General features: G+C 41.7%; 1 protein-coding gene across 1 annotated transcript in view; it reads right to left on the bottom strand.

Annotated features, from left to right (window-relative positions):
• CAB39 (calcium binding protein 39) overlaps positions 1–12,959 on the bottom strand; it is a 63,944-nt gene that overhangs the window by 15,898 nt on the left and 35,087 nt on the right. Inside the window, exons 3-4 of the mRNA XM_087819522.1 lie at positions 5,035–5,199; positions 2,816–2,934 (exon numbers count right to left, since the gene is read on the bottom strand). Of these exons, the coding sequence (XP_087675648.1) occupies positions 2,816–2,934; positions 5,035–5,199 (284 nt within the window). The remainder of the gene's footprint in view (positions 1–2,815; positions 2,935–5,034; positions 5,200–12,959) is intronic.

Raw genomic sequence — 12,959 nt, forward strand, 5'->3', positions numbered from 1 at the left:
TACCAAATCTACCCAACACACAAGTATACCAATAGCATTTCCAGCTCAGGAGCTTAAAATGATTTCTTCTAGAATCAAATAAGGACAAACTTCTGGGCTTAATGTCTATCTAGGCTTCCCTCAGCAGAGCTGTTCCTCTGGCACAGTGTCACCTCCCACCCCACTTTGCTATAAATCATCCAGATCTCTCCTTATTGTTGCCAATCACCATGTTCATCTGTGCCCCTGGACCTACTTTTTTCTGCAAATTCTAAACCACCTGGAACTTCACTCTTAAGTTCCATCTTTTACCAACCTTTGTCTTATTGTCCAAACCCACACACATTTTACTCCTGGAAACCCTATAGTACTAATTGTTATCTAGTAGCATTAACCTTTTGTTGTACATAGGTTCATCACAGATCCTCAACAAGATCCAAACTATACTGCTTTGTATAATTTATGGCAAGGCAGCTAGATGGCTGACTGGCTCTCAGGTGATTAAAATGTCTGCTCAGAAAATGGCTAATCACACGATTTATCTTCGCTGATCTTTAGTAAGGAGACTAGAAAGACAAGGGTAAGACAGTTTGGTACAAGTTGGGCAGGTTTTGTTGCCTGTTTGTCAAGCTTATCTTATATGATTAAACCATAGACCAATGATTACAAGGCAAACAGTTATGCTGTACAACCTGTTAGCACTAGAGTGGAGGGCACATTAACATTTAAATTGCCGAAGAAGAAACTGCCTCCAGATGCAGTCTAACATGAGCAACAAGATTATTTTCAAATGCAAACTAACAGTGGCAGCTTAACTCCCCAAACAGCTAATGTGGAAGTACTTACAGCCTGAGCAGATAATCACATCCTGTGGAAGTTGTCTAAGCTATCGCTAACTGAGCAACAGAAGGACAACAATCTTAAAAGTTCACAAGGCTCCTTGAAGAAGTGGCTATTTCCGGGTGTGAGGACGTAACCCACACAAAATAAGCGTGGGATATCATGCGCCAGAAAGCGCAGAAGCGTCAAAGGCTAATGTGGCCTGGCTAAAAGGACACGGGAGCCCCCCCCCCCCCGACCCAGTTGCTTCAACAAATAAATGGTATATTTTTAAAAGGGGGTCAGGAACTATTATGGATGAAAAGAAAGTTAAGAATCACATCAACCTAATTCAGTTTGTGGGCTTTGCCTGGAACCTGATTTGAACAAACTAACCAAAAATTGGCATTTTGTGTGTGTGAAAATCAAGGAAATTTGAACATTGAGCATTAGCTAATGTTAGGTTTGTAAATGGTATTGTGACTATGTAAAAAAAATCCTCAGATGTATCATCTACTTGCCAGGGATGTAAACTGAAGCAAGGTTGTGAGGCGAAAGGGGGACTACGTGAAACAAGAATGACCAGTTTAAGAAGAGATGAAGCTGGTGATGGAGGAAAGGGCTTGTTATTTTATCCCCTCCATTTGACTCACATTTGACACAGTAACAGTACAGGCTAGAAAGGGTAAGGGGATGGGTTCTGTTGGGTACCCACACCGGCAGCATTCTGCACATGTCTCCTCTCTCCTTTCCTGCTGAGGTTTCTGCTCTGGCTTGGACGGATAAGAGCTTCAAACTTTTCCTTTAAGTTGTATCTAAATATTCGTACTTACATGCTATTTAACAATGTTCTGTTCATACCCCTGGCAGAGATAACCAATTTCTAGATTTTAATAAAGATGGCTTCCTATGGAAAAGGAAATTACTGGCTTTAAAAATACACAATGCTCCTGGAAGCTGCCTGAAGAACACCAAAATTTCAGCCTACTCCCTACATGTTTATACACACAACTCTGGATTGACACAACAAAAAAACATTAGATGCCAAAAGTTCTTATGGCAACATCTGAAGAAGCAACACAGATAGTTGGAAATAGAAAAAAGGAAACAGAATGCTGGCATCCAGTGCACGCACTGACTCATGCTTTGTCTAAGCAAGTCTGAACTTGAGGGAAGTGTTAACCACAGAGATAGGAATCAAGTGAGGCAAGTGGTAAAGCTGGGGTAGGAGAGCAAGCTGATTCACGCCAACAGCCATGCCAGTAAAACGCCTGCCTGCCAATTTAACAGAACACCACCAGGGCTGGGACAGACGCACACCATGCCCAGAGCCGGCAAACAACTCTGGTGTGAACCGACAGGAGGTTACCTTGGCTATCAGGGAGGCTCAGTGACGAGGGAAAGGAGGATTTGTTTTGTTTTGAAGTTTAAGTTTTTAGGCTTTGGGGGGCTTTTTTGAAACTGACAAACTACCCCAACACAAATGCCTGCTTAGTCCAGGATTAATTTTAGGGAGATGCACTCTGCTTTACTTGTGGTGAGTAGACACAGGTAAAAAGCAAAGGATACTACTTCATAAACATGTTCTTTGTTGACTAAGCTATATAGTATCCACGCTCCACTTACTAGACAGTTTTTACTGCCTTAGAGGGTGCACGTCTATCCAAAGATGTCTTTAAATACATGATTTAACTGACATTTCATACACTTACACTTTTTAAATCTTAGATAATAGAAATAAAACCAGAGAGGACTTATTTCTTCAGTCATGTATGATTTGAAAATTGAAGACTCATGATTCACCTACCTTTAAACTTCCATGGGCATTTTTTCAAATTAAACTGAGCTCACAGGCTGAATTTTTAAGGAGGAAAATGTGTTCAAAATCTACAAAAAAAAGAGCTGAGCGAACTGCAGAGAAAATGCTTTCCCACATTCACCATCCTGTTTTTGCCCAAGACCATCTTTCCTTTTTACTTTTCTACCGAGAATATAAATGTTAGTACATTGTACATACCCTTTCAATAACATGAACAAAATATTCTGTTGGGTGCAGATGTATTCAACAGTAGGAGTTCTTGTACCAATTTGTCTTCTGAGAATATTGTTGAAAATCTGAGCCACATCTTTTTTGCCCTATTAGGAATACAATCATTAAAATATTTACCTGACTAAACATCAAAAAGCCCATCGACCCTCCCAGATAAACTCAAATCAAGGCATTGCATATTTATAATTATGATCAAATATATGACTTTAAAACATTCAGACATTAAATTTTCTTACTTTATTTCTTCATAATTTCAAATTCTAAGTTTTAATAGTATACTATTTTTAACCTGAGCAATGTGTCAACAAAATGAAATCTCACTACATACAATTTCAACCATTCCTAACTCTCAGAATCATGCTCAGTTATGAAAAACAAAACCTTGCTCTATATTTACAATGTTCAGGGATCTGGTTCCCACCCAAATGGAACAGGCAGCCTAAATAGGATGCTCATGTTATAAGCACTACACATACTTTCCTTTGATTGTGATGAATGGAGAAAGTGTATGCTGCTAATATAATAGAAATAAAAGAATTCCGTAAGAAGCTGAACTTTAATGGTAAGTAGACACAAGCCCCTATTAAACTAGGCCTACTTAGGAAAAACTTTATATAGATAAATAATGAAGGTGCTAAGTTTCACATGATGCAGTAGTTCAGCCACTGTACTTGAATCAACAAAACAGATGGACATGACCACTCTACAGTGAACCTGAAAAACTGCATAAGGAAGTAACAAATGCAGCACTGGGTGCCAGAGCTGTTTCAGAAGGGCCATTTGTTAACAGGCTGACAAGCCTGCAGGAGACCAAGTGAACGACAGCTTCCAGCGCCAGAGGTCACCCTGGGCCCATGCTAGGTCAGGAGTTGTAACAGCAACAGCTAAGAACCAGTCCCAGGGGCACACACTTATTTTAAATTAATGTCTCTAAAATCCCAAATGAATATTAAATTCGGTGTCAAGGCTGGGGGCTGGGTGGGTGGACAGAGAAGGAACTGGATGTTCTAGTGCATTCCCAACATTGCATAGGAAATAAAAACTGTTGTTGAAATTTGATACACTATTAAAAATAAATGAAATCAGCTACATAAATGGAAATATCATAGTTCTACAGGATAGAAATAAAAAACTTCATTCTCTTTTTGCATTAATATTCTATTGGAGTAACCTATGAACCCCACCCTCATATCCCTTTCCAAAACTGAATCTGGCAATATGTCTGCCATTTTCTCCCCTGGTTTTTCAATCACATGCACAGACATCCAATCACTCAGGATGACAGGCACAGGCTTAACAAAAAGCCCACCCATAATAAAGAATCAGAGTCATGACCATGCCGGAGCCCCTCATTACCATATATACATGCTTCTCAGAGTGGTATCAAGGACCGTTATTCTCACTGCTCCCTGACTAAATAGCTAACATGGCACAACCAGCTGTATAAGCTTGGGCAACAATCTCAAATGGCTACCAAAGCCAGGCAGGAGATGTGGATGGGTAAAGCCGGCCCTAAGACAGAAAAGCAGGCTGCACTGTCTGCCACAGAGCCAAGTGTGGGTCTCCTGCATCATGGGGTAGGTGCTCTTCTGGCCCAGACGAGAGGCCATGAAGGACTATAGGCCTAATGCTACCAGAGTCAAAATTTTCAAGAGGCCAGAAATTCAAAATTGTGTATAACATCTGCTATTTAAGTGACATCCTAATTTAAACATTTAAAAGCAGTGCCAAGCAAAACACAGACAATCTCTGCTGTAACAAATTCTCTACAGGTAAAAACAAAAAAACCCCCAAAAACATAACTGGATCTTCTCAGAGATTTCATCTACTTCTAAAACTCTAACATTCTATGTTCGTCTTTAGATTATTGATTCCTTGAGAACCAAGGGCCAGTGAATTATGTAAAACAGAAGCTGCTTATTAAATACAACCTAAATGAAAGGGCATAATGAATAGTTAAGAAACTTCCTTTAAGTGGTGAAATAAGGGGAGAAAACCTGGCCAAGCCTGGGACACCGCTGAGTTCCTGTCCTAGCCCTGCTAATAGGAGGCAGCTGGGCATGCTTAGGTCAACAGCCCCTGAGCCAAGAGCCTGGCAGGAATCTCCAGATGTTTCAAAGGAGGCAGCACATAGAAAAGGACTGTGAACAGGGTGCTGTGTGAAAATGGAAAGAGCGATTTCTTACCTCGAAGTCGATGAGCTGCAGGTCAGCCACCAGGGTGCTCAGGAGCCCGCTGTTATACAGCTCTTGAGCGAGCTGAGCCACTGCTTCCGTCTGCGGCTCTTTTTCATTTGTGCCATAGAGAATTTCTTTCATGGCAACCAGATTTTTGGAAACTTCTTCTGTGGCCTGATTTTGGGGGACAGGGGAAAAACAATTCATTTTAACAAACATATATAGCACACCTACATTTGTTAAATACCTTTGCTAGGTACTATAAACCCATGGACCTATGGACAAGAAATAAAAGACGAGCTCAAGCTGCCCTCAGGAGCTTAACGCTGTGCATGTGTGTACACGTGGATCACCACATGTGCTCAGCAGGGAAGACCAGCAGGCTCACAACACGTACACTTGAACACTGAAAACAATACTATGATACACAGGACGGGGAGAGAAGGTTCAATTCTGCATCAAATGGGAGGAAAACAATGTGGAAGAGGCACCTGCTCTGATCCAGAGACTGGAGACACCGACAAGCAAGAACTGTGGAAAGGAGATGGAGGGGCAAGAACTGGAATGACCAGGGATGAGGGGGAGGGAGCACAGGGCCTGTCAGGGAACAGGTGTGGAGAGAACAGGGAGTGGGAGCAGAAAATGTGCTGAAAGAGGTTTTGAATGCAACGGAAAATGTTAGAGATAAACAAAATGTCACTAAAGAGCTTCCACTTCTCACCAAAATGGAGGAACAGAGGCCAGATTTTACTTTTCTCATGGAAAAGACTAAAAAATTAGGAGAAAATGATGAAACAATGAATTCTAAACACTGAACTTCAGGCAGTACAGGACAGTGATCCCTGAGGGAAGGAAATGAATGAAGTGAACCTCACGATTGCCAGAGCTTACTGCCTGGGGGGCATTTCCAGGCCACATCACAGGAAAGAGGAAGCCGGGCGGAACGGGGCTTCCAGGAGCCGAGCTGAGCCGAGCTGAGCGAGCTGTGCCTCTACCGAGGCCAGGGAGCCTGGCCCTTGCAGCAGGGCAGAGCACCAGAGAGGAGAGAGCTCCGCGGAGAGCCAGAGCTCTGCAAAGACTTGCCTGCTTCGTCAGCTGAGTACTGATGGGCACACACATGTGAGGACAGTGCTCAGGGCCAGGGAACAGCACCACAGAGCTCACACAGGTTGGAAGCAGTTCTTGTTCCCATTAACCTGAGGGAAACCTCCTGTTCACAGGACAGAAAGTAGAGCATTCAAAGGGTTTTATCCCATTCACAAAATTTGTCCTAGACTAACTCTTCTCTGGTCCCACACAAAGCTTAACAGCAAGCCCGAAAAGGAGCAAAAGTGGAAAACAGCACCAATAATGAGAAAAGCAGTCAACAGAAACAGTCCTGCTAGTGACACAGGTGGCAGAATTAATAAACAAGGACTTTAAAAGTTACTATAACTATAGTCAGTATGTTCAGGAAAAAATAAACAGGCTAAGTAAAGGCATGGAAAGCATTTTTTTAAAAAGACCCAAATCAAACATTTAGAAGTAAAACTACAATGTCTGAAATAAAAATTACACTGGATAGAATCGACAGCAGATTAGACACTGCAAGAGAAATGGTTAGTAAACATAAAGACAGAGATAAAAACTGTCCAAAATGAAACACAGAGGGGGAAAGCCGGCACAGCAGTGAGTTACAGGATGACTGCAAGCAGTCTGACACATGTGTCAGTGCAGTCCCCAAAGGAGGAAGAACAGACAAAATAAATGAGGACATAATAGCTGAAAAATTACCAAATTAAAAAAATACATATGTCTTTATTGATTTCAGAGAGAGGAAGGGAGAGGAAGAGAGAGAGTTGAAACATCAATGATGAGAGAGTCATTGATCGGCTGCCTCCTGCACGCCCCTGACTGGGGATCGAGCCCGCAACCCGGGCATGTGCCCTGACCGAGAATCGAACCCCAGTCGCCTGCGTCCTAGGTTGATGCTCAACCGCTGAGCCACGCTGGCAGGGCTGAAATATTACCAAATTTGATGAAAACTGTATTCCCATGGAAACAATAAATTAAAAAAATCCTAAGCACAAGAAACAGAAAGCAAACTACACCAAACCATGGAATAATCAAATTGCTTTAATTAAGTGAAGAGAAAATTTAAAAGCAGCCAGAGAGAAAAAGAACATTAGAAAAAAATTAAAGAATGACAACAAATTTCTTGATAGAAATGAAGCAAGTCAAATGATAGTGGAGGAACATCATTAAAGTTCTGGGAAAAGACAAAGCAAAACTATTCTCTTACAATTCTATACCTAGTGAAAATATCATTCTAAACCAAAGCTGAATAAAGAGTTGTTGAGACACAAAAAAGCTGGAAGGTTTTGTCACCTGCACTGTAAGAAATGTCTAAGGACATCCTAGAGGCAGAAGGGAAATGATTCAAGATGAAAATCTGCACATACAAAAAGGAACGAAGAGCACTGGAGATAGTAATGTGGGTAAATATAAAGCTTTTCCCCTATTGTTTTAAAAAATGTCTTTAAAAGGTAATTGGCTGCTTAAAGCATAAATATGTGTTCTGAGGTTATGACACATGTAGAACAAAAATATGTGACAACAACAACTCAAAGGTGGGTAATGGAGTATAGTGTTATAAAGTTTTCATATATGAAGCAGAATAATATTTCTTGAAGACTGCAATAAGTTGAAGTTATGTACTGTAAGTGGTTCCTTTAGGAACCACTAAAAAAACAAAACAAAGAGTTACAGGTAATAACAAAGGAGACTAGAGTACTAAAGATGGGTGAAAAACAAAGGCCATAAAAAAGCTACATAAACTGAAGTACTTGTGAACAGAAACCTACTTCAAGGAGATTAGTTAGCATAGATTCGCAGGACATAAGCATTTAATGGTACCTAAAGAATCATCTAGTTCCAAGGTACTCCCTTCTACAGCCTTACCAAATGACTGCATTGCTTCACCTTAAATATTCCTAGTGACTGCAGTATTAGCAGATTCCAGAAACAGATAGTTGTTGAAAATTTTATGAGATGAACACTGCCTCACTAGTGTCTGCTGGTCCTGGGGCTGCACTGCAGAGCAGGTAGTACCCTAACTTCTCCACGGAAAGGCTCTGTGAAGGCAGCTTGCCCGCCTTCCCTAGTCTTCTCCAGGAAACCTCTCAGCTTCTTCAACTATCCTAAGAAAGATAGGGCTAATGCTCCTATCCAAAATGGAAAAATGCAGAAGACATCCGACCACCCCTTTCCTACAAATGTCACAAATGTTAATGTAGCCCAAGGCTGCCTTTAGGAATTTTTGCAGTTCTATCATATAGTTCATTCAAAGCCAGATCTCTGAATGACAGTGCAATGAAGGCTTTAACTCTTCTCACTACTTAATTTCATTTCATTAACAGCCCATCATTCAACATTGTAGAGGTATTTCTGGATCTGAAGGACATCCAATGTACTAGCTATCACTCTCCTGTTTGTATCATCTGAAAATCTGATAGGTATGCTTCCCATGGCCTCCTCATTAACCAAAATGCTGAAGAGGAAATAACCATGAAGGGAGCCTATCATTATATCAATGAATCATGTTCTTTTCAGTAACAATTTACTTACAATAATCTTTGGGCATGGCTGCTCAACCACTTACATATACACCTATTTCCAAATCATGTTCAAGTAGCTTTTTGTTAAATACATTGATAAAATAAGAATAACTATTCCTTCCACTTCCTGAGTTTAAGAAAATGAAATAAATCTGGTAAGACCTTTTATGCTGATGTCTACTGACCATTACTTTCTGTCTAAGCTTATAAACCCTCCTCCTAATACAAGAATCCCGTTATGAAACCGTAATCAGCATCAGCATTAAGCAGATTCTTTACCTTTTACAGTCTGCTGTCACTACCCAATTCTGCTAATGACTCAGATTCCTGACAGCTTGCCATGCCATCCCATATACAAATTTTAAATACCCCGGATTGTACTTTTTCTGGTCCAAAATAGATCAAATTAGTTATCAACAGTAAATGTTCTCTTAAAATCTCATTACATGTGTTGCTTTTTTTCTTTTTTTAAAAAAATATATCTTTATTGATTTCATAGAGAGGAAAGGAGAGGGAGAGAGAGAGAGAAACATCAATGATGAGAGTCACTGATTGGCTCCGTCCTGCACGCCTCCAACTGGGGATCGAGCCCGCAACCCGGGCATGTGCCCTGACCGGGAATCGAACCCCGATCGCCTGGATCCTGGGTCGACGCTCAGCCGCTGAGCGATACCCCACTGGGCACATGTTGCTTTTTCAACTTCATTTTACTAATTTTCATTCTTAAGATGATGCTCTTTGACAGGGAAGAATCTGACAGTTAGTAGGTTTTCTGAGTCTATTATCTGTCGATTTTATACCAGTGACCCTACGTAGTAGGCCTCAGCCCTCTCTGCTTCTCTGGTTAGGCCAAAGTTTTGAGGCTCATAGCAGTCCTTCATACGCCTCACTTTATACTCTTCTCTGAAATCACCATATGGTTTTAAATCTGCATTCACACCATATTCTATGCTCTCTTCTGATAGCAAAAGATGAATAAGAAGTGGGGGCAGTGACGGCTAAAGGGCAAGGGGTTTCTTTTAGAGGTGATGAACTGTTCTAAAATTGAGTATGGTTATGGCTGCACATTATCTGTGAATAAACTAAACCCACTGAATTATATACTTTAAATGGCTGAATTATATATGTGAGTTACGTCTCAACAAAGCTGTTAAAAAAACAGGGAGGGGAGAAGGAAGGAAACAGAGTTACTTATGGTAATTCTGAAATGAAAGCCCACCTGGAGCCACATGTAAAGCAGCCCTCTTCTCTTTCCGAAGATGACACTGTCACATACACACTGTCACGTACACTGCCGATGGGGAGGAAACACAAATGGGCTTCCTTCATCTGCTATTATATTCGTCCACCCACGTCAATCCTCCCTGCTTCTGGACCCTACCCATCTCCTGCCCTCTCAGGCACTCTCACCCAGTCTGTTACCTCATCTTCCAACACAGTCAATTCCCCTCTCATTTGATATTCCCCCCATCAGTTTTACATATGATCAAGATTCCCATTTACAAAATCAAACACTTCCCTGACTCCATATCTATACCCCTCCTAGCTATAGCCCCCATAGTTAAACCGTATCCATACCCCCCCATAGTTAAACCACATCCACACCCCCTCCTAGCTATAGCCCCCATAGTTAAGCTGCATCCATACCCCCCCATAGTTAAACCATATCCACACCCCCTCCTAGCTATAGCCCCCATAGTTAAACCATATCCATACCCCCTCCTAGCTATGCCCCGCAGTTAAACCGTATCCATCCCCCCTCCTGGCTATAGCCCCCATAGTTAAACTGTATCCATACCCCCTCCGAGCTATGCCCCGCAGTTAAACCGTATCCATACCCCCTCCTAGCTATGTCCCGCAGTTAAATCTCTCGAAACATCTGCCTGGGTTGGCTCTAGCCCACATCTTTCCCATTCACTCTTCCGCCAAATCCCATGTGGTCTCTACACCTAGAGCTTTATAGCTTTTAGCCAGGCACCAATGACCCGCCTGCCAGTAAATACAATGTCAAGTCTTCATTCCATGTGAGCTCCTGACAGCGTTTGCAGTTGTTAAGATTACACCCTTCTTTTAAAACCACTCCTCCCTGTCCTCTGTGACTCATCATCACCCTAATTTTTTCCTTCCTGTCTTCTTTTTGGCTCCTCCTCCTTGACTAGGCCATTTAAATATTGGAAATTTCTCAAGGCAGGGTACAAGGCCCTCTTCTCATTCTATCATCTCTCCCTAACTGATCTTGCCCACACCCACAGCTTTAATTAACCTCGATGCAGACACCTCACAGATTCCTATCTCCAATCCAGTTCTCTTACTAGTACATTCAGCAGCCTATTCAAAATGTCTCCACTTGGATGTATCAAGGTACCTCAAACCTAACACACCTAAAACAACGCATGATCTTGCTCCAATGCCTGGTAGTCGTCCTCTGTTCCCTACTTCAAGGAATGGTATCACTACTGGTGCTTGTATACATGACAGAAACAGGAATTCTCCTCAACTCTTCCTCACTCTGCCCCAATATCTAATTCAGCACCAAGTCTCCCTAATCCGTCCATTTATCCCCCCACCTCTACCATCACTACCCAAGTTAGAGTTCTCGTAACTACTACCAACCTGGTCTACTAAGTATCCTAGTGACTGTGCCCTACAAATCATTCTTCATATCACACCTACAACAATCTTCTGATAACACAAAAGTGACTGCCATTCCCTCTGCTTATGCTTTGATTGCCGACTGCCCTTAGGAGGAAGAAAACTCCTTCCTGACGTGCCCATAAAGGGACTCACGGTCTGACCTACCTCTCTACCCTCACACCTGCGCTACAGTTTCTCTGCACTATCTACTTGCCAATTCTCTGGTCACACTGCTCTCCTTTCAGAGTCCTTGTGCATACTGTTTCCTATGCTTGGAATGCTTTTTGTGCCCAAACCCTGCCCCACCTCCTAGTCTTCCTTCACGCTCAGTTCAATTATTACTTCCTTAGAGTCTTTCTAGGTAAGTTCTAGCATACATTCGCCTACCACTGTGCACGTCTTCACAGTGTTTCTCCAGCTGTACGTAATACTGGTTTACCTGTGCTTTCCATTTACTGTCTGTTTCCTTCTGTATTTTATTAGGAGCCCAATGCTTGCAGGTACTCCATACATGCCTAAGAAGGGCTGGACATCAGCACACTTGATCACTGGGATATAAAGTCCAGATGAAAACTGGATGTAAAGATATGTGCGACACCATAACGTCAACGAATTCTCCAAAATGTGGTGCTGATACAGGGACCTAAAGGAAGGACACCCTGAAACCTCTCACCAAGAAAGTTAAGGGCCTCTACCTGACAGAGTTAAGTGCTGAGCAAAGAGCCTCCCTGTATTCTTAGGAAGACAGGGAGACCAGTCTGGTAGTAGAGTCTGCCCATGGGGAGGGTAAGAAGAATACTTTCATCTTATGCTTGCTCTAGTTCAAATTTGTTTGAATGTTTTACGATTCACATTTTACTTGTTTAAAGAGCAAAAAAATAGACAATGAGATAAATAGATCAAAGTGTTGAATATGTTGTACTAATCTACTCATTTCTGCTTCATCCCCACAAGACATCCCCCCCAAATTTTTAAGATTTCTAACAAACAACTAAGTATGTGTCTATATATGTAAGTAGGTCAACCTTAAAAAGAGAGTGCCACAAGCAATGCAAAAGAAAAAGCTAAAGATTGGGATGGGTCTTAACAGTAAAAAGCTGGACTCAAATTATTCAGAAATAGGGAATAGCACCGGGGACAAGGGACTTCCAAACCTGCGCATTTCCATGGTTAGTTACCATCTACATAAAATAATTAGCAGCATGATATAAAAGAAAAACTAAAATTCATCAACTTTATTACTAGCAGTCCTGATAAGTGAGAGAGATTAAGTTCATATTTCAATTGATGAATTTTTAAGTTTATGCATATTTCCATAATTTCTGTTCCCCATTACATGAACAACTGCAAGTTGATTAAACAAAAGCTTTAAAAAACTGTCCAAATGTTACTAAAAGATGATCAGAAAAGCTTAAGAAGTCAAGTATTTCACCAGAAAAGGCAATGCAGCCAGTATGTATGGAATGAAGACACCACACACAGCACAAGTAAACTTGACCTTATTTAGGTCTGACCTGGTTCCCTGCACCAGCATCCACATTAGAGACCTGGTCCAGTCCCTCATCTCTGGCCTGCCTGCACCATGTCAGCATGTTCTTTGCCTCTCTGACCACATCCTCCTCTGTATCTGTCACCTTCCTGTCTGTCCCCTCACACCTACTGAGTCAGCTAGTCACAATTACAGCTCCTCCAAACACTGTACCC

The sequence above is a fragment of the Miniopterus natalensis genome, chromosome 8, assembly GCF_054644295.1.
Source record: "Miniopterus natalensis isolate mMinNat1 chromosome 8, mMinNat1.hap1, whole genome shotgun sequence".
In the NCBI taxonomy this organism is placed as follows: domain Eukaryota; kingdom Metazoa; phylum Chordata; class Mammalia; order Chiroptera; family Miniopteridae; genus Miniopterus; species Miniopterus natalensis.